The sequence below is a fragment of the Nothobranchius furzeri genome, chromosome 15, assembly GCF_043380555.1.
Source record: "Nothobranchius furzeri strain GRZ-AD chromosome 15, NfurGRZ-RIMD1, whole genome shotgun sequence".
NCBI classification, from domain to species: domain Eukaryota; kingdom Metazoa; phylum Chordata; class Actinopteri; order Cyprinodontiformes; family Nothobranchiidae; genus Nothobranchius; species Nothobranchius furzeri.
Window position 1 is genome coordinate 25053600 of NC_091755.1, and position 21688 is coordinate 25075287.

At 41.3% G+C, this 21688-nt stretch overlaps 2 protein-coding genes across 3 annotated transcripts; one reads left to right on the plus strand and one right to left on the minus strand.

The window, feature by feature from the left end:
• The first annotated feature begins 481 nt into the window (after nucleotides 1–481).
• LOC107390940 (Fc receptor-like protein 5) lies at nucleotides 482–17037 on the plus strand. The gene is made up of 20 exons (XM_015967955.3): nucleotides 482–657; nucleotides 739–771; nucleotides 1166–1219; nucleotides 1355–1618; nucleotides 2512–2787; nucleotides 2902–3165; nucleotides 6413–6688; nucleotides 6777–7040; nucleotides 8334–8609; nucleotides 8720–9007; nucleotides 12791–13054; nucleotides 14227–14517; nucleotides 14808–15071; nucleotides 15147–15261; nucleotides 15341–15498; nucleotides 15605–15706; nucleotides 15933–15998; nucleotides 16133–16192; nucleotides 16294–16362; nucleotides 16457–17037. Exons 1-20 carry the CDS (start codon nucleotides 627–629, stop codon nucleotides 16519–16521), a joined length of 3480 nt encoding a protein of 1159 aa, XP_015823441.3. The 5' UTR covers nucleotides 482–626; the 3' UTR covers nucleotides 16522–17037.
• Nucleotides 13069–21304, minus strand: apobec2b (apolipoprotein B mRNA editing enzyme, catalytic polypeptide-like 2b). 2 transcript variants are annotated; one of them, XR_001573590.3, is made up of 5 exons: nucleotides 20909–21304; nucleotides 20282–20462; nucleotides 17925–18268; nucleotides 17744–17813; nucleotides 13069–13299 (listed from the first exon to the last, which is right to left on the minus strand). XR_001573590.3 is itself a non-coding variant. In XM_015967958.3 (4 exons), exons 1-3 carry the CDS (start codon nucleotides 21169–21171, stop codon nucleotides 17927–17929), a joined length of 786 nt encoding a protein of 261 aa, XP_015823444.3. In that variant the 5' UTR covers nucleotides 21172–21304; the 3' UTR covers nucleotides 17571–17813; nucleotides 17925–17926. The 2 variants fall into 2 exon arrangements, 1 of the variants encoding a protein (XP_015823444.3); XM_015967958.3 differs by lacking the exon at nucleotides 13069–13299 and having other exon boundaries at nucleotides 17571–17813.
• Between the last annotated feature and the right edge of the window lie 384 nt (nucleotides 21305–21688).

Here is a 21688-nt window from a genome sequence, read left to right on the forward strand (position 1 = left end):
TGTGTGTGTGTGTGTGTGTGTGTGTATGTGTGTGTGTGTGTGTGTGTGTGTGTGTGTGTGTGTGTGTGTGTGTGTGTGTGTGTGTGTGTGTGTGTGTGTGTGTGTGTGTGTGTACCCTGTACACCCTAACCCTGTAACACCAAAACCATTTAAGAGACTATTTATTTTATTTTAAATGTTACTTATCCAATACCTGTTACTTTTAATGTTTTTTAACATATATAAATAAATAAAACTTCCATTTTCACACACGTCCTTCCTGTAAACCTTTAGGTAGGATGTGTTCTTCGGGTGTTTCTGCAACAAAACATCAGTTCATTCTGTGTCATCCACTCTTTTCATTTCCCCTAACGTTCTGTCATTTTTTCAGCACAAATCAGCATGTTGGACAATCAGTGTGGTTCACCAACGTGTTTCCTGTTGCTTCAACAGCTCACATGCACGCACACTCACACCCAAAGTAAATGTCTGAGTGACAGGAAAGCTGCTGTGAGGTGAGATTAGAAATGAATATTCTGCACACACCCATGTCGACTGCAAGCAGTTTCCTTCATTGAGCATCGCTCCTTGACTGACACATGACTCAACTCAGCAGCTGAGTCTGCACATGTGAGACTTGATGGAAAATGTGGCTTCTCAGGGTCTGTGCCGTGATATGTGAGTTTTTAATTGTTTTAAACTACTTTTCATGCATTTATACTGTATAAATTGAGCCAACATCTTTATTTGATTTGACAGATTTGACTGCAGCCTGTGCAGCTCAAGATGACGGTAGGAACACACACCTGACCCATCGTGAACTCATCTTTTAAAGCCAATTTAACTAGAAATAATCACACTTCCTGGAGAGTAAAAACACACTTTCCATCTGTGGTTTTATAAATATGTTTTATAAAGAGCTTTTAAACATTGAACAAGTTTGAATTGGACCTGAGTGATGTTGAGGAACTAAACATGAGGAACATGAAGTACTTTTATGTCATATCAATAAACGGCAGCGTGTGTCAATACCATCAGAGCTCTCTCATAGCCAGTTTGTTGATCCTTATAATCCAACTTTTTTACTTATATTTGATGATGCGTTGAGAATTTTTTCCTAATTATGTTCAAATGTAAGTGAGTGATACAAACCCTCGGTTCTGTTCTAATTTTTTTCTTCCTGCAGCCACCCAGACTTTAGAGGACCTCGTAACAACACCTCGGCCAACTACAGTCATAGGTGAGATTTTATCCTCTAATATTTTATCAGACCAGCTGCAACCCTGTAAATGCATTACAATTGTTTTTATAAATTCTTAAAAAGTTAGAATAAGTGCCCTTATAACAAACTTCTGATGCCTTCTTTTTCTTCCAGCACCACCAGTACCAACTCTGGAGCAGGTGACGCCCTGGGAAGACGTGTTCACATCTGAAAAGGTGGAGTTCAGGTGTGAGGTGAATTCACCTGACGTGACAGCTACTTGGCACAAGGATGGCGCTGCTCTGGGTAAAGAGGGATCACTGCTCAGCATCTCATCAGTTACTGAAGCTGATCAAGGCCTGTATACCTGCAAAGCTCAGCTTAAATCCAAACATGTCTCCTCTGGGCCCAGCACTGGAGTCAATCTGAAAGTTCATGGTGAGATTTATTTAGTGATATTTAGCCTTCAATTTTACAAAAGTTACCAAACAGTAGAAGAGATTGGGAGTGCTTAATTTTACATGAAATTTTTACTCGTGATCACTTATATAAGTAAATCTCTCTTGTGCCTCTTTGGATGTGTTTAGGGCATTATCGTTAGATTTGGAAGATTTGCTTTTTAAGTATCTAGACAGCACAAAAAGGATTTGGTCCCTTATTTATTGTTGTAAAAATGCCTCTGGGCTATCAAGCTCACACTAGTGGAAGCCTCTTAATTTAAGAAGGAAAATGCATTGTTGACCCTGATAACCATGCAAATTCTTCCCTACCACACAGTTCATTCTGTTTGGTGTTTATTTAATTAGATTGAAGAAACAGGCAAGAAGTTCAGATCCTGCCTACAACATTTGTAGCATTTAGAGTCAAACAATGGATAAGATGTGGACCATGCTAGGCTTCTTACTGGACCATAGCCTTACCATGACTTTTTAGGCAAGGCAGTGTGATGGTTTGGGTCAGCGTCTTCCTTGCTAGGCAAACAAGGCTTGTCACAAGTGTGGGTGATCTCATTCAATCCAACAAAACCAAACCAGAGTAGCAAAATAAACAGTTTGGGGGAAACGGGTTAGTGAGTTTTTCAGGTGTGAAACTCAAAACAAATCTTTTTACTAGAAGGCATCATTTCACGATAAATAATTAAGCTTTCCAGCACTAAATGATGTACTGCCAAGAAGCTTGTGAAAACAAAGAAATAATCAGTTAAACACATACCTCCCTACTTTTATGCTAAGCAGACTTGAAACGTTTAGTTTTAGGGTTAGTGTTGTCTCTTCGATGCTTGCTTTTTAAAAAGTCCATAATGTTCCATTTTCTGTATTAATTTCAAACAGCAAACAAGCCGATGCCCGCGGTGACCCGAAGTTCAAACTTGGGCCCGATGTACCCTGGAGAAAATATCACCTTCACATGTAGCGTGGACGTGTCGTCTGGATGGGAATATGTGTGGTACCATGACGGAGAAGAAATTCATTCATCCATCAAAACCACTTATAATATCTCTGCTATAGCTCAATCTAGCAAAGGAGATTACTATTGCAAAGCCAAGAGAATGGGCAAAGAGCTGTTCTACACTGATGCAAGTAAAACAATATCCCTGCAGGTCTCTGGTAAGCACATATCTAAGCTGTGTCATCAACTAGGTTAAGCATTTAATGGAAAATTTGAGTGATTATATGTTGTCATTACATAAAGAAACACACTCTGTGGAAACCTATTTTCAGACCCACCTACACCAGAAATGACACAACTGACACCCTGGTCAGATGTGTTTGAAAGTGAAACACTGGAGTTCAGCTGTGATGGGGTAGCCTCTGGCTGGACCGTCACCTGGTTCAGGGACCAAAAACAACTGGCTAAAGAGGGATCACCATTCAGCATCCCATCAGTTACTGGTGCTGATGAAGGGATGTACGCCTGCAAAGCTCAGATTAAATCTAGAGGACTCATCTCTGCTGAAAGCAACACAAATCTTATAAAAGTTTATGGTAAGTGTTTTGTTTCTTGTTTTTTTTAATGTAACATTATAATATATTGAAAAGAATGAAGTCGGGCTTGTTAGTTTTTACACATACAACAATAATACATATCTTCATCAGCATATTTAAGCAAGACACATCAATTCTACTTAAAGATATGTCAGAGGGTGTTTCTGAACTTCAGGGAAGAACCACCCGCTCCAAATTTAGAAATAAAAAAGCTAATGAGAGAGAACGCCCAGTTATCCTCGGGCATGCTCTGTTTAAAAGTAGCTGCCGGCCTTGCAGCACTTCTAGTATTAATCTGAGATTAATTTCTCCAAATAGCATGACGAACTTTAGCTTACCTGTCGAGCAGAAATCCGGCGACAGAGGCATCTGTGGAGAGCCCAAGCTTTGCTTTGCACATGTGCAGGAAGTGAAAACTACCCAGCAACGAGCACCTACAATGACGGCTTTGCATAAATGGTTCACCAGAATGATTGGCAGTTATTCAGATAATGCACCCAGAAGAAAAAGATCCTCCACTGTACTAGAAAGATGAGCTAATGTCATATTTAATATGTGAACTTTCACTTTTGTGAAAAATGTAATTAAATATTCCAAAAGTTCATACACTGCCTTGCATGGCTAAACAAAAAAGAAGTCTCCACCTGGATTTAACAAAGCAAATAGGTAAGAGCCTCCTATTGGACAATTACTGCATGGGCAACCAGTTATTTTACCCCAGCTGGTGCAATAAGTTGATTCTCATTTCTTAAACAACCACATGGAAAAAGACACATCTAGTGGTCATGAAAAAGATGTTAGTCTGTTTTTAAAAGGGTCAGGTCTTTGTCATGCATCAAGAAGAAAATTGGCTTAAGAACTGTCCAACATTATTCAAAACTGGTCTGATGAGTCCAGATGGACCCTGTTCTAGAGTGATGGGTGGATCAAGGTAAGAAGAGAGGCAGATGACATGAAGATGTGCCCATTATGCTTAATGCCTACTGTACAAACCTGTGGGGGCAGTGATATGATCTGGGGTTGCTGCAGCTGGTCAGGTCTAGGTTCAGCAACAGGATGTGCTCCAAGAATGAGGTCAGCTGCCTACCTCAATCTACTAAATGACCAGGTTATTCCATCTTCCCTGATGGCACGGGCATATTCCAAGATGACAATGCCAGGATTCATCAGGCTCAAATAATGAAAGAGTGGTTCAGGGAGCATGAGACATAATTTTCACACATGGATTGGCCACCACAGCGTCCAAACCTTGACCCCATTGAGAATCTTTGGCATGTGCTGGAGAAGGCTTTGTGCAGCGGTCAGACTCTACCATCATCAATGCAAGATCTTGGTGAAACATTAATGCAACACTGGATGGAAATAAATCTTATGACATTGCAGAAGCTTATCGAAACAATGCCACAGCGCACTAACGTTGTTAGGTCCATTTTAGGCGGGTTTCAGTAGACTTAAATGAATAGTTTTATTTGGAAATATAATTTACCTAATTTTTTATGGATATATATAACACCTTTCTTCAACATAGACCCTGCTAATGAACTGATTTAGGGTTTTTTTTTAATAAAAAGAAGAGAGAAAATGTAAGAAGGCAGAAAAGGACACGAAAATAATAAAATAACAGGATCTGTTAAATGTTCTTCAAATGATGACTTAATTGAGGAAGTCTCTGCAGGATGTGGCAAAAACATGTTCAACGTCAAACTCCTGGGCCTAAGCCCCCTCTATCTTGCAATCCTAGTGACGCCCCTGGCACATCGAGTATGTGCCATAATAAAAGCAAAAGGTGGTCCAACAAAAGATCAAAGTGTGTGAACTTTATTGGGGTGGCGACATTTTTGGGGGGCCAGGCACTGTATAACGCTCTTTTAAAATGTCACAATTTAAAAAGATCTTAAGTTTTCGTTTTCTCTGCATACAAGTATGCATACAAGCTTTTCTATGTCTCTGAAAGTGTAGCAAAGTACATAAATTGGTAAACATGTGTTTCATTCGTTGTAGAGTTAGCAAAATCAACTTAAGCAAGAAACTACATGCAGGAAAGAAAAAAAATGGAACCGAAAGTAGAAATCTTTGTTTCAGCTAGGCATGTTTTATGCAAAAATATGTGAGTCAAAGACAAGACAAAGTAAAACTCTTAAAAGTAAGTAAAAATAGAACGGAACATCTTTGATGGCTCTTTACAGAAATGAGTTGCAGAGACTGCTGCCCTACAAAATGTTAGAGAACAAATTCAGCAGGAACTGTGTCCAGAAATATACACTCTTTTTTTTCTTAAACTGCAACTGTAGGAAAACCCGTAAGCGCTTGGAATCTACGCCCAACAGGAAACAACTCAAACTGAGCATTTTGGAGACTTTGAAGTTGCAAATTTTAATTCCCTTGTCTTTTTAAAGCCTGCACTGATACACCCCAAAGAAAACAAACAAACAAATAAATAAATAAAAACTATTGTAAAAAAAAATTTATAAATAAGGCAGTGTAAAAAAAGTTATACATTGATACTTTACATTATTATCTGTTTCATAATATTAAAATAATTTAAACAAAACATTTGCTTTGTATTAAATTATAATTTTCTCTGCCCCCAAAAAATATGCAAAAGAGAAATTATTAAATTGTTTATTTTCTTTTTTTCCATGTGGTTATTAAAGAATAAATGTGACTGGTGTTGATAACCTTTTTTTCTATTTTTGAGTTTCTAACAGAAACGGAAACACAAATGTTTCCATATATAAAACCCCTGACCTTTTAGCTTTCTTTCATATGGTAAATGGTTAATAAAAACGAAGAAACACCACTCATCTGTTGAGGTGCTGGAATTCCTGATGAAGGTCTTTTGACCGAAAGCTTGAGAAGAATAAATACTATATAATGGCAGACTGAAGTGTGAATGGTAAATGGTTAATAGCCTGCATTTATATAGTATCTTTTCGGGTTCTCCAACCTGCCAAGATGCTTTACAACCCAAGCAGTCATTCAGCCCAGGCATACACACATTCACACACTGGTGATGAAGAGCTACAATGTAGCCACAGCTGCCCTGGGACACACACATGGACTGCTGAACTCTGGTGCCACCAGCCCGGTCCAACCACCACCACTGAATCAAGTGTGATAGAGCAGAGAAACCACTAAAACGTGCTAGATACCAGCCCTCTAGGCCTAGAACCGAATACCCCAGAACAAAATTTTCATAAATGGTATAAAGTTTATTGGTCTCCTTTTATTTCTGATTTTTAAACAGCAAACAAGCCGATGCCCGCTGTGACCCAAAGTTCAAACTTTGACCCGATGTACCCTGGAGAAAATATCACCTTCACATGTAGCGTGGACAAGTCGTCTGGATGGGAATATGTGTGGTACCATGACGGAGAAGAAATTCAGTCATCCAGCAGAAACACTTACATTATATCAGCTATAGCTCAATCTAGCAAAGGAGATTATCATTGCAAAGCCAAGAGAATGGGCAAAGAGCTATTCTACACTGATGCAAGTAAAACAATATCCCTGCAGGTCTCTGGTAAGCACATGAATAAGCTGCACCATTATTGAGGTTTGGCATCTAGTAGAAAATTTGATCAAAGTGTTTAACTGAAACCTATTTTCAGACCCACCAACACCTCATATGACACGGCTGACACCCTGGTCAGACGTGTTTGAAACTGAAACACTGGAGTTCAGCTGTGATGGGGTAGCCTCTGGCTGGACCGTCACCTGGTTCAGGGACCAAAAACAGCTGACTAAAGAGGGATCACCATTCAGCATCCCATCAGTTACTGGAGCTGATGAAGGGATGTACGCCTGCAAAGCTCAGATTAAATCTAGAGGACTCGTTTCTGCTGAAAGCAACACAAATCACATACAAGTTTATGGTGAGTTTGTTTGCATTGCATCAGAAACTTAAAATGTTTATGTCACATACAAAGACTGGCTTAGAGAATAAAAATATATAATCAAATATTGCAAAAGTTTATATGATGCTTATTTAAATTAGTTTGTTTTTAGGAAAATGTGTTTTAATCCTGTTGGTTTCTATTTAACCTTAATTTGATATTTTCTTCAATGTCCTGTTGTTGATCATTTTTAAAGTCTGTTATACTATTTGTATAAACACAATTGTCCAAATTATTTCAAATGTAATGAGTTTTGCATGATTTGGGTTAGCAGAAGAACAGTTGTAATGCAATGCACAGTTTTACTGTACCAACAAAGCTCACGCACAAATGTAACTGTAGCATATGAAGAGCTAACACTAAACCCTAAACTAAGCTACCAAATAGAAAAAATAAGATTTTAACTACCGGTAGTTTTATGAAGGTGGCTTAGTTATTCATCTTAGTCTACATGCTGGGGCGAATGAAGGCAAACTGTTTAAAAACAAACAAAAAAATTAAAATGTTAATTATTATTATAGCCTGCATTTTTTTAATAAGCTAATTTCTCCGTGACACGTTGCAGCAATAAAACACTGGAGTTCAGTTTTGTACAACTCTATACTAAAGAAATATGTGAGAACTTAAAAAAGAAAATTAGTTTTGTTAATATTTATATAAAAATGCTTTGTTTAAGGCCTTTTCTCTGTGGCATGAACCTCCAGTTTCAAGTTAGCAGAAGAAAATGTGAAACTAAACCAACACCCACTAGCAAATCCCTATTTGAACGTGTGAAATGAGTTCATATCTGCCTCAGCCTCACACTCTAAAACCGACGATGAGCAATATTTAGCTGTTACCATGCTAACACCACACACGCAATGAAATTTTTTAAGTAGTTATCACTCTATCAAACGTTGAAACTTAGGAACAGGGTCTTCATTTCCTCTGTCAGAAATACATAAAAGCAGATCTGAAGTGAATGTGACCATGGGTTTGGGTCTTTGTTACAAATGGGATGATTATAGCTTAAAGCTTATAAAAAAAATCCAAATTTAAAATCTCAAAAAATTACAATATTGTGAAAAAGTTCAATATTCTAGACTGCAAGTGTAGCACTCTAATCAGCTGATGCATCCAAAACACTTACTAAAGGTTTCCTGAGCCTTTGGATGGTCTCTCAGTCTAAGATTAATTACTGAAATAAATGGACTTAGCACCTAATTTTAATTTTTCGACTGCCACCTGTATAAAAGCCTTTTTCATTTTCTTATCTTTGTCATTTTTAAACAGCAAACAAGCCAAAATCCAAGTTGACTCGAGGTTCAAACTTTGACCCGATGTACCCTGGAGAAAGGATCACCTTCACATGCAGTGTGAACGTATCCTCCGGATGGGAATATGTGTGGTACCATGAAGGAGCAGAAATTCATTCATCCAGCAGGAACACTTATAATACATCTGCCATAGATCATTATAGCAGAGGAGATTATTACTGCAAAGCCAAGAGAATGGGCAAACAATTGTTCACCACAACTCAGAGCGATGCCATGACCATTCACGTCTCTGGTGAGTACATAAAAACGCTGCATGATCAGTGACGTCACACGCCAGAAGGAAGGTTTTGTCACGCTTTTTCAATTAGCTGCATGAGTTCTGTTTTGTGATGGATTGTACAGACCTGCCTATACCAACCCTCAAGCTGCTGAGTCCCTGGTCAGAAGTGTTTAAAAATGAAGACCTGGGGTTTAGCTGTGAAGTGAGCAGCCCTGAGTGGACGTTTACCTGGTTTAGAGATCAAACAACTCTCCAAAATGACTCACAGGTTATTGTAAACAGCAAAGGATCATTGCTGAACATCACTTCTGTCACTCAAAGCCACCATGGACGATATACCTGCAGAGCTGAGCTTAAGTCCAGAGGAGTCATCTCTGGATTGAGCAACACAACTGATATAACAGTTCATGGTGAGTTATTGTTATACTTACATCCATGAAATTATTACTACCATTTTAGTAAAAGAGGAATTAGAATGTACTGCTTCAAATGAATGAGTTACACCTTATAAAAAAGCTGGGGATGTCCCGTTCTGATATTGATATCGGATATCGGACCAAAAGAACTGTATGGGATTATATCAGACTGCATCAAAGATCTCTGATATAAGCAGTCAGTTCAGCTTTAAATTCCATTCCAGCAATTCTATCCAGCAGCGCCCAGATCCAGCATGCAAAGTCCATGTGATCAGAACAGTGTGTGCTAGCCAAGTAGCAAGGAACAATGTTGGCCGTGTGGCTGTATTTTTTGTTAAAGTCAGAAAAAGACAGTTTGGCTCAGTGCAGCACTTGTCATGCACAAGTTTCCCATAGTGGAACCGAACCGGGGAAGATTATTGCATCCAACCTCTTCGTGCATTTGAAGCAGGATCACAAAACATTGCATGAGGATTTTGAAGCGTGTGAAATTGAAACTTTAGACAATATGTGTTTATTTTTCCTTATGTCCCTAACATCAGCTGTTCACATTTATTTAACCATCCATCCATTTTCATCCGCTTATCTGGAGTCGGGTCGCGGGGGCAGTAGCCTAAGGCGAGAGGCCCAGACTTCCCTCTCCACACGAAGACGGGGGGCGACGGCGGCACAGGAGTTAAGTGCTCGCCCCGTAATCGGAAGGTTGCAGGTTCGAGCCCCGCTCAGTCTGTCGCTGTCGTTGTGTCCTTGGGCAAGACACTTAACCCATGTTGCCTGCTGGTGGTGGTCGGGGGGACCGGTAGCACCAGTGCTCGGCAGCCTCGCCTCTGTCAGTGCGCCCCAGGGCAGCTGTGGCTACATCGCAGCTCATCCCCACCAGTGTGTGAATGTGTGTGTGTGAATGGGTGAATGACTGATTGTGTTGTAAAGCACCTTGGGGGGTTTCAAGAACTCTAGAAGGCGCTATATCAAATACAGGCCTTTTACCATTTACCATTTACCCCAGCCACTTGGGCCAGCTCCTCCGGGGGAATCCCAAGGTGTGGCCAGGTGAGAGACATAGTCCCTCCATCGTGTTCTGGGTCCACCTTTGGGTCTCCTCCACGTTGGACGTGCCCAGAAAACCTCACCAGGGAGGCGTCCAGGAGGCATCCTGACCAGATGCCTGAGCCACCTCAACTGGCTCCTCTCGATGTGGAGAAGCAGCGGGTCTACTCCGAGCCCCTCCCGAATGACCGAGCTTCTCACCCTATCTCTAACGGAGAGCCCAGCCGCTCTTCAGAGAAAACTCATTTCGGCTGCTTGCATCAGCGATCTCATTCTTTCGGTCACTACCCAAAGCTCATGACCATAGGTGAGGGTAGGAACGTAGATTGACCGGTAAATCGAGAGCTTCGCCTTCTGACTCAGCTCTCTCTTCACCACGACAGACCGGTACAACGCCCGCATCACTGCAGATGCAGCACCAATCCGCCTATCGATCTCATGCTCCAGTTTTCCCTCACCCGTGAACAAGACCACAAGATACTTAAACTCCTCTACTTGGGGCAGGACCTCATCCCTGACCCGGAGAAGGCATTCTACCCTTTTCCGAATCAAGACCATGGTCTCATATTTAGAGGAGCCGATTCTCATCCCAGTTGCTTCACACTCGGCTGTGAACCGCTCCAGCGAAAGCTGAAGATCACATTCTGATGAAGCCAACAGGACCACATCATCTGCAAAAAGCAGAGACCTGATCCTCAGGCCACCAAAACGGATGCCCTCCACACCTTGGCTGCGCCTAGAAATCCTGTCCATAAAGGTTATGAACAGAATCGGTGACAAAGGGCAGCCTTGGTGGAGTCCAACTCTCACTGGGAACGAGCCCGACTTACTGCCGGCAATGCGGACCAAGCTCTGACACCGGTCATTCAGGGACCTAACAGCCCGTATCAGAGGGCCTGGTACCCCATACTCCCGGAGTACCCCCCACAGGGCCCCCCGAGGGACCCGGTCAAACACCTTCTCCAAATCCACAAAACACATGTAGACTGGTTGGGCAAACTCCCACGCACCCTCCAGGATCCCCCTAAGGGTATAGAGCTGGTCCAGTGTTCCATGGCCAGGACGAAAACCACATTGCTCCTCCTGAATCTGAGGTTCAACAATCCGACGGACCCTCCTCTCCAGAACCCCTGAATAGACCTTACCAGGAAGGCTCAGGAGTGAGATCCCCCTGTAGTTGGAGCACACCCTGCGGTCCCCCCTTTTAAATAAGGGGACCACCACCCCGGTCTGCCAGTCCAGTGGGACTGCCCCCGATGTCCACTCAATTTTGCAGAGCCGCGTCAGCCAACACAGCCCCATAACATCCAGAGCCTTAAGGAGCTCCGGGCCGATCTCATCCACCCCTGGAGCCTTGCCCCAGACTCTGCTTCCTCACTGGAAGACATGTCAGTGGGACTGAGGAGGTATTTGAAGTATTCTGCCCACCGATCCACAACGTCCTGAGTAGAGGACAGCAGCACACCGTCCCCACTATAGATAGTTTTGGTAGCGCACCCCCCAAGATACCGGATGGTGGACCAGAATCTCCTTGAAGCCGTACGGAAGTCTTGCTCCATAGTCTCGCTGAACTCCTCCCATGCCCCGGTTTTTGCCTTGGCAACCACCCGAGCCGGGTTCCGCTTGGACTGCCGGTACCAGTCAGCTGCCTCTGAAGTCCCACAGGCCAAAAAGACCTGATAGGACTCTTTCTTCAGCTTGGCAGCATCCCTAACCGCCGGTGTCCACCAGCGGGTTCGGGGGTTACCACCACGACAGGCACCAACGATCCTGCGACCACAGCTCCGGTCGGCCGCCTCAACAATGGAGGCACTGAACAGGGTCCATTCAGACTCAATGTCCCCCGCCTCCCCCGGAAAGTTTTGGAAGTTCTGTCAGAGGTGGGAATTGAAGCTCCTTCTGACAGGAGACTCTGCCAGACATTCCCAGCAGACCCTCACAATACTTTTGGGCCTGCCTGGTCTGACCGGCATCCTCCCCCACCATCTGAGCCAACTCACCACCAGGTAGTGGTCAGTTGACAGCTCCGCCCCTCTCTTCACCCGAGTGTCCAAGACATGTGGCTGCAGATCAGATGAAACAACAACAGTCGATCATCGAGCTGCGGCCTAAGGTATCCTGGTGCCAAGAGCACATATAGACACCTTTATGTCTGAACATGGTGTTCATTATGGACAATCCATGACTGGCGCAGAAGTCCAATAACAAAACACCACTTGAATTCAAGGGTTCAAGGGTTAATAAAAAAATTGGTCAGTTTTTTATTCTTACTGTTGCTGGCTTTTATTTCCTGTTTGAGTAATATCACTTGATTCAATGCAATTCAATTCATGTTTATTTCTATAGTGCCAAATCACGACAAGAGTCATCTCAAGGCACTTCATGTAGTAAACATTCCAATACAGGTCAGTTCATTAAGCCAATCAGTAAAACGTTTTCTATATAAGGAACTCAGCAGATTGCATCAAGACTTTACAGCAATCCTCGTACTGAGCAAGCATTTAGCGACAGACTTGATCAAGCCTTTTATACATTCCACACTATGAAATAATTAAAACATGTGTGATTTGTGCTGATGTCATATCGGATTCATATCGGTATTAGTCAATACTGAAGGCTGCAATATCTGCATCGTATTGAACGTGACAAAGTTATATCATGACATCCCTAAAAAAAGACAAAACTATTTTGTAAAGAGGAAAAGTTCCTGACTTTATTTCTTTTTTCCAGCAAACATGCCGACTCCAAAACTGAGAAGGAATCTTGATTTTGTCCCAATGTATGTTGGAGAAACAATGACCTTCACTTGCAGCGTTGATGTTTCCTCCGACTGGAGTTATCAGTGGTACAAAGATAACAATGAGCTTCTTCTGTCTGGTGCATCATCCAGCTTCACACTGGCTGCCTCTGATAAAGGCAGCTATTCATGCAAAGCCAGCAGAGGTCAGAAAACATCAACGGTACAAAGTAATAAAATACAACTGGATGTTAAAGGTCAGTGGGCTTTTGTTTTTTCTTTCACATTTAGAAGAAATTAGTACTGGATTAATAAAAAAATTCTGTTTTTATGACTTTAAAAAGAAAAGGTTTCAGCTTTAGTTAGCATGAGTGCTTCCTTTTTATAGAAACTTTTCTGTTGAAACAGGATGTTGTGGTTTAGCTTTTTCTGAGAGGGACAACCGGCAAGGTGGGGGTCCTTCAGGAGATTGCAGTGACTCTTCTGTGAATCTCTTTTAAAACTGGGGTGAGAAAAAAGAAGAAAAAAACTTAGATCATAGGCACAATTCACCAATGATGTTAAATTAGTGTTAAATGCTTGCAAAAAAAAAGTAAATAAGAAAAAAATGAAGAAAATAATGACTCATGACTTCTAAGGAACAAAATATGTTGATCTGAAGATAATGTCTGTTTTGTCAAACAGGTCAGGCAGAAAAATTACAGACAAAAATGTAATAATTTATTAATCAGAGCCGGCCCAAGGCATATGCAAATTAAGTGACTGCTATGGACCCCCACACCACCAGGAGAGCGCTCATGAGCACCAAGATGACATGAGGAAAAAAATGTTTTAATAACTTCAATTAATATGGAAAAAAAAACAATCTATCTATATCATTTCCTGTAGTGTCATTTTGTTTTATTTCGTAGTGCATCATATTTTACACCCCTGTTGAAAAAAGCAGCACATGTTGTGGTTTGGGTGCTAGTATGCTGGTCTAGGATGGGTTGCTGGTCTAGCATGTATGTCCAGAGCATCTCCAAAACACATCACATGCTGTTTTTTAGCAGGAGACGTTTCAAAATTCCAGAAAATAGAAAACCTAACATTTTTACTGTAAATCTGGTGTTTGCCTGCTGATGTTTCTTTCAAATAATTGAATTAATATACCACACTTAAATAACAATCTGCATTTCAAAATGCACATTTGAACATTTCTGTTGGTTTGCTCCAACACTATCCACAATAACACCTGTATGATGTAAGCTGATTACTAAAGATGCTAATGATAGCCGGCATGTTACACATAGGGAGGGCCATACAAAGACTTGGGTCAGCCTTGTTTTTGATACTGGAAGTAACAAGACTTGCTCGTTGAAGACCTGCAGGCATTTGCATCCTCTATTTCTAATGTTTCATTAATCCCTCTGAGGTTTTTCCTCCTCAGAAATTCCTGTTCCGGTGCTGCATAACGCCACCCAGTGGTTGGACGTGTTTCCCACGGAGAGAGTGGAACTGAGCTGTGGGATGACGGGAAGCTCTGGGTGGATATTTACATGGTTCAGAAATAAAAACCTGATCAAGGCCAACAGCAGTGTCCTCATTGAAAATGATGGAACTAAACTTTCTATAACTGCTGCTTCAACATCACACCGTGGAAACTACAGCTGCTCTGGGGCCCTGAAGGGCAGGTCTGTCAACAGCAAGCTCAGCAAAGAAGTCATGCTTGATATCTATGGTGAGCAATTATTATTATGAATAATAATATTAAAATATGTTTTTTTATTTTATTAAATGTATTTAAAAAATGCTTAAACGCAAAAGTGGTACATTTACTGCTGTAAATCTGACAATTTTATCAAAAACTATTTAAACATTTCTTTTATTTCTATCAGTCATGTGAAAGCTGACAGCTCCTGTAAACAAAAGGTCAACATGAGGTGGAAAGGCTACAGCCTGAACGCCTGTCGTTTCCTTAAATTGAGCATTAACTTGACATCTCCCTTTCTGATTATGATGGTCCATCAGATACCAAACCCAGAGTCACACTGGTGCAGAATCCTGACGACAGTTTGATGCACACCGCCGATTCTGTCTCCTTTCACTGTCACATCAATGTCTCATCTGGATGGAGTTACCTGTGGTACAAAAATGACTCCCCTTTTAAAGCTGGACACCATTACAACATTAGTTCTGCTGGACTAGCGGACACTGGATCATATAAATGCCAGGTCAAGAGGGGAGCAAGCTTCCAATCAGACAAGAGTGAAGCTGCAAAACTTACAATAGAAGGTGTGTTTTTTATTCTCTTGCTCCTGCCATTTGTTTCCTGTTGAGCTTCTATCACAGTTGATGTGTTTGTTCCAGAGCGCCCAGAGGCAGCTATTATTCTCCTCACTCGCTGGGCAGATGTCTTCTCCACTGACAGCTTGCTGCTGAAGTGTAACGTGAAGGACAGCACACTCAGTTGGAACTACACGTGGTATTAATACTAATAATAATCAGCATCTTAAATGGATTTTTCACAGAAAGTTCTGTTTTAAAGACTGTTTCAAAAACAGGTTCAAGGAGAACGAGCAAGTGGACCTGCCACTCTCAGAGGAGCACAAGGTCACGCCCCAGGATGACCCGGACCAGAGCCGCTATACCTGCAAGGGAACCCGCAACGAGAGGCCATTTTACTCAGTGACCAGTGACTCTTACAGAACCAAGAACCTGCGTGAGTAGAACTGACAACTTTAGGTTATATTTGATTCTTATTTACTTTATTTGTCTGACAAAATAAAAACTGTTTCTATTTATTTATTTATTTATTTACTTTTTAGTTTTAAAAAGAAGAATCCTTCTCGCCATCTCAGGCTGCATCTTCTTTGGGATCATCGCCGTCTTCATTGGATGCATTGCTCTCCGAATCTTCCGCAAACCAGGTGTGGTTTAATGTAATCTTATGTAATCCAGATGTGACGTTTGAATGCATAACCCTGATCTAAGTGACTGTTTGGCTCTTCCCCTTTAACATTTTAATTTAAATCTACACCACAAACAAAAACCACCAGAATAGACACAACAGCACTCGGTGGTTAATTCAGGTTTAGATCTGATCATTTAAAAGCCAACAATGAGAGGTTTTATCAGTCTGATCTTGTCATGCAGCTTCTGATTTTGAGAAGACAGAAGATGACAACCTGTTCATCAGGGCTCAGGTGAAGGACTTTACTGGTGAGTTGACCCCAGCTGAACCTGTTTATGTGGATTTGGTTATTCATGAGTCATCTAAAAACCATTTTTGACCCCATTCTCTGAAGTTGCACCTACAGACACGCACAGCAACACTTAAGTTCTTCCTGTTTCAGATTCACCCTGTCCACTGGTTGAGTATATAAAAGATGCAGATCTGAATCCATCACCTAAAGGTAATCCAACTAAAACCTAAATAATATTTATTATTATATATTTTCTCTATAAAAAGTCAGAATCACAAAACTGGAGTTTTTTTATCTGATCATGTGCGCAGAAGGTGAGGAGAATGATGCCATCTCCAGTGAAACAACTCTGATGCCTAAACCCTCACCAGAAGACCAAGGTAATAAATATAAATTACAGACTCATCCCTCTAACGATGCTGCTCCGCTTCCTTTAAAGCAGTTTTTTTTTTTTTTGCATTGTTCCTTTCTCAGCTGTGACCACCAACAGCCATGAATCAACAGAAAATGGTGGTGGGATGATGTCCTTTCAGCACTGAAGATGATTCAACATTTTATTTGCTTGAAAGTTAAAAAAAAGCTAACTTTTAAAATTGTCTCTTAACTTATCTGGTGCAGATCTGAATTTGATTTTCTGTCACAACAATGTCTCTTGAAGGCCACTCAAAAACTTTGGTTCAAAACTGCTTTTGTCACTTAAGAAATATCTCCAAACTGCAAAGGTTGGTGTCAAAACATGGACTTGAAATGGTTATCCATGCCTTTATCTCCTCCCGTCTAAATTACTGTAACACACTCTTCACATGTTTTAACAAAAAATACCTTGACCGCCTTCAGTTGGTCCAGAACTCTGCAGCGAGGCTCCTAACTGGAGCAAACAGAAGAGCACACATCACTCCTGTTCTGATGTCTCTGCACTGGTTACCCGTTACCTTTAGAGTTCATTTTAGAATCCTGACTAGAACTTTCAATGCTCCACATGGTCAAGCTCCTCCCTTTATTACTGAACTGTTAAAGCCTTATGCTCCAACCCGAGCCCTCAGGTCCACACACCAGAACCTTCTAGAAGTTCCAAAGACCAGATATAAAAATCGAGGTGATCGCTCCTTCCAGACTGTTGCATCTAAACTTTAGAATGATCTGTTATTAGTTTTGAAAAACAGCTTTAGACCATTTTATTTAAAGCTGCTTTTACCTAAACCTTTTTCTATTTTCTTATTTTTACCTTGAATTTGTAATAATCTTTCATTTGTTTGATGGTATTTTATAATTTTATTACTTTGTTTTTATCTTTATAATTTTATGACATTATTTGTTTTGATCTATGGGAAGCACTTTGTGATTTTCTGTCTATGATGAGTGCTATATAAATAAAATGTACTTACAACTTATAGAGATCATAAAAAATGTGTTTTCAAGGAAAAACATTTTTAAAATGCATCATTTTGTACTTTTTCGTTTTTATGTTACCTGCTTTAACAATTGTAAATATTATTTCTACGTGGCTGTTTAAATGCACCAGAGGAAACATTATTAATATAATCTCTTTCTTCCTTTTAGTCTGAGCAAACAGCAGATAGCAGCAGAATTAACTTCTCCAAAGAGTTTTATTGTTTTTTTCTTTATTGTTGTAAACAGTTCTTGAATGAAATAGAAGTGTTTCTCTTCAAATGCAACCAGTTGGATATTATCAGATATTTATCTACAATTCTTGTGCTTTGATATGTGAACTCATCAAAATAAAAAGTAAAAAAAATTTACCACAAGTGTTCATTCAATCATCTCACTGCAAAGAAAACACGTGTGTGTTTTTGGTTCAGTCAGAGGAAACCTGGAACGGTAAGACAGAGAAGCCCACAAAGAAAGTAGAGTTAGTATTTAAGTTGATGCTAAAAAATAAAGATGAATTCACCCAGAAAAGGCTTTATACACAATAACTCACGTCTAGTTGAGGATATCACCCAGTTTCTCCAGATAGTACTCGTAGTTGTCTTTGCAGTCTTCCCACGGCGTGAAGGTTTCGTCCTCCTTTTCCACGTACATTTCCCAAACCAGCTGGAAGTCAGCAGGCTTCATCATTCGCAGTTTGCACCCGGCCCTCGCCAGAGCCTTGAGGCCTTCCCTTATCTCTGGCTCCTCCCACTCAAAGAGGCGGGAGCAGAAGATGGTGAGGCGAACCTTTTTGCGTTGCTGCAGAACGTTGGCCAGCTTGGCGGCACAGGCAGTGCAGGGGCTGGATGATACGAACCACGTGACGTCGTATTCTTTGGAGGAGTTAGGCAGCACCTGAAAAGGAAACATGGTCATTGTCCCTTCAACAAAGTACGTTTGAGATTATAAATGAAGATCTCAGAAATTAATACGCTTATTTTGGCTTGGTTTTCAAAATTCGGTCCAAACAATTAATAGATACAGGTTTTTCTCTCGGGATGGTACTTCGGTAGTATGCGGTACAAGGTCCTCTGGTATGGGCTGTTAGGTCCCTGTATGACCACTGTTAGAGCGTGGTCCGCATTGCCGGCGGTAAGTCCAGCTTGTTTCCAGTGAGAGTTGGACTCTACCAAGGCTGCCCTTTGTCACCGATTCTGTTCATAACCTTTATGGACAGGATTTCTAGGCGCAGCCAAGGTGGTGAGGGGATCCGTTTTGGTGGCCTGAGGATTTCTGCTTTCCCGGGTGATGTGGTCCTGTTGGCTTCATCAAACAGTGGTCTCCAGTTTTTGCTGGAGCGGTTCACAGCCGAGCATGAAGCAGCCGAGATGAGAATCAGCTCCTCTAAATCCGAAACCATGGTCTTGAATTGGAAAACGAATAGAATGCCTTCTCCAGGTCAGGGACGAGGTCCTGCCCCAAGAGGAGGAATTTAAGTATCTCAAGGTCTTGTTCATGAGTGAAGGAAAGATGGAACGTGAGATCGATATTTGTGCTGCATCTGCAGTGATGTGGGTGTTGTACCGGACTGTTGTGGTGAAGAGAGAGGAGAGGGAACTATAGGCCTGTCTGCTTAGATTGATGCCCTCGCGACCGACCCCGGATAAACAGAAGAACATAGATGGATGGAGGTTTTTCTGCATTTTGAAATTGTTTTAATTTAAAAGCACAGAAAACTGGATTTTTGAGCCTTTGCACCATTTGAAAATTGCAAAGTTAAGAACTCAGAACTGCTCACAGGATTGTTAATCCTACTTTGATCATTATGTCGTATACTAATCTCATAAAATCTGTTCATATAAAAAAGCCAACCTTTGTTGCATTGCCCATAAATTCTCCATCATAAATAGCAAACATCCAAAACGCCCTGATCTGTTTTGATGACAGAGTTAAATATGATTTTCGTAGAGTCATAAAGCAAAAGAAAATTTGAAGAATTAAATATGCAGAGCTTGATTTAAAGAACTCCTCTCAAACTGCAGACTGGAGGAGATCATTTTATGGGTTGCAGTTTCCAAAATTAGAATAAGGGTCAGCGCATTATGCTCTCAGGTTCCCCTCCTGTAAACCCAGCTGGCAGTCTTTGGTTTGGAAGGCTTCAGAAAAAAGGGGACAGGTTTTTGTAAATTTTAGGTTGTTGCTGGCTCAGATGACCCCGAGTCCTTTTTTAGTCACTTAAGCCTGAGCCACTGGGATTTCTCACAATAGCACTCCTCCTCGCTCTCCGTTACTCCATTACTGCTGCACTGTGTCCCGTCCCGTCCTGTCCTGTTTGTGTGTGTGTCTGTCCTCTCAAGTGTGTGACCATGATTCTGGATTTGCGAAACACTTCCTAGAGTTTAAACCAAATTCTTCCTCTCCGCTTCTCTCTCTAGCCTCTGGACACAGGACAGGGTCAAAATGAAAGATATAAAAGATAAAGCTGATTGATACTGGACTAGTATAATAGATTAATACTTGATTGAATTGAGTAGAGCTGAAGAGAACTAAATAGGGCCGTATCAGAATGAGGATTTGAAGCTGAAAAACCATAAAAAGATTAAGTCAGAAGCACAGAAATATGTAAAAGTAGTCAAATTTGCAGCTGAATCTGGACACATCTGCACTTACACATAAACATTAGATGACATTGGTCACTAAATGAAATGATTATCCTAAACAAACATCCAACATAAGAGAGCATCAACCAAACCTGGAGACGGTATTCCCAAACAAGACCTAAAAGCCTTATTATAATAAATAAAGTTGTTTGTTTTGTGTCCCTGTAACTGGTTGTGTCACCTTTTCTCTTGGCTGCTTCTGAATGAAACATGGTTTTCATTTAGCCATTTCCTTTCTTTTTTTTTGTTATATAAAAGCTTGAATCACCTGCTGAAAGAAGGCCTCCTCAGCGTGGGCGGTGGCGTGTTCATCCTCCATGTAACCTTTCAGAGGCTCTGTGTCACCTCCTGCTGTGTCCACTCTGAAACACAACAGTGTTTTGTTCCTCCCCGACGAATACTCCACATTCCTGAACTGAAACTTGAAGTAGAAGGGGCTCATCCGTTCCCTGGTGGAGAAACACAAATGTCTTATTTTTAATGCATTCACAAAATAATCTACACGTTAGCATGGATTTAACCTCTAATTTGGGATCTGATCATAATGATGCATTAGAAAATAAAAGTGCAGGTGCGTAATTTGGTGTTTTTGAGAATAAAATAAGCTTCCCAATCATCCACAGTATCAGATCAGTGAGCATTTTGGAGATCCCTCCGCTGTCCTGCTTCAATAATCACTTTTGGGACATGAGGATGACAGTTATTGATACAGATCTATAGCTTTGATATCAAAGGGTCTAACAGAACAAAGACTGGAGAACAGATACTCGGTAGAGCCTGACGTCTGTGTGACTCAACCTATTCTTACCATTGAGCTAAAGGAAAAGAACAGAATTAATAAACATGAAATTCTGACTAAAAATTACATTGAGCAATAAAAATGTAGTTGACTCACCCTTTGATAATCTCAAAAGGAGGGAGCTCTATGGCCTGATACTCTCCATTATCCTCACTTTTATTGGCCTCTGCGCCAGTTGCCCCCCCACTTTCACCATTCTTCTTCTCATCTGCCTTCGACACTTCTGGGGCCTTCTCTTGCTTTTTCCCACCTTTGTCGGGTTTCTTCACAATTTTCTCTGTTCCTGTTTCCTTTTCCTCACTTTTTTCCACTGTTTTCTCTTTTCTCTTGACCCCAAGCCTGCTGGTTCTGTCCGCCATGATGTTGCAGAAAGTAGTTGAGCATGTTGGGAAAAAGAGAAGGGGCAAGCAGAAATAGACAGCCAGTGAGGAGGGGGTTGTCGGTGTAAGTGGGGTGATAGCCTGAGTGCATTTACAGAAATAGATCCCATTGTGTGTGCTGAGTTAGGACTGAAGCATGTGCATGTCTGTCTGGGTGCTGAGGGTTGGCAGCTCATTTAACTCACCCCCCTTCCTCCGTTTTCCATGCCTTGGCTGCTGAAAGACCATTGGTTGGTGTACAGCAAGCAGGAAATGTGCACATGCAGAGTAGGGAAAACAATCCGACTAATATCAACAGTTGCCAAAACAAAAAAGAGCAAACACACAAATCTCTTTAATCCATCAGGCGTTCTATCTGTCAGCAGGCAGTTATTAATAAAGGGGGTAACCAGAGCTATTTTCAGACTGAACACCACTGTTACTTTAGCCAGATCCAAACTCCTGCAGCGCATTACAGGCAGGCCATCTAAAGGGCACTGCAAAGAGGGGAATAGTC

Bases quoted from the DNA above. Each gene is read 5' to 3' on its own strand.
- apobec2b (XM_015967958.3), bottom strand. From the start codon at position 21,171: ATGGCGGACAGAACCAGCAGGCTTGGGGTCAAGAGAAAAGAGAAAACA. The intron at 20,463-20,908 runs GTGAGTCAACTA...TTTCTCCACCAG, and splicing joins CCTTTTGAGATTATCAAAGG to GGAACGGATGAGCCCCTTCT. The intron at 18,269-20,281 runs GTGATTCAAGCT...TTTCCTTTTCAG, and splicing joins AGGAGGCCTTCTTTCAGCAG to GTGCTGCCTAACTCCTCCAA.
- LOC107390940 (XM_015967955.3), top strand. From the start codon at position 627: ATGTGGCTTCTCAGGGTCTGTGCCGTGATAT. The intron at 1,619-2,511 runs GTGAGATTTATT...AATTTCAAACAG, and splicing joins AGTCAATCTGAAAGTTCATG to CAAACAAGCCGATGCCCGCG. The intron at 7,041-8,333 runs GTGAGTTTGTTT...ATTTTTAAACAG, and splicing joins AAATCACATACAAGTTTATG to CAAACAAGCCAAAATCCAAG.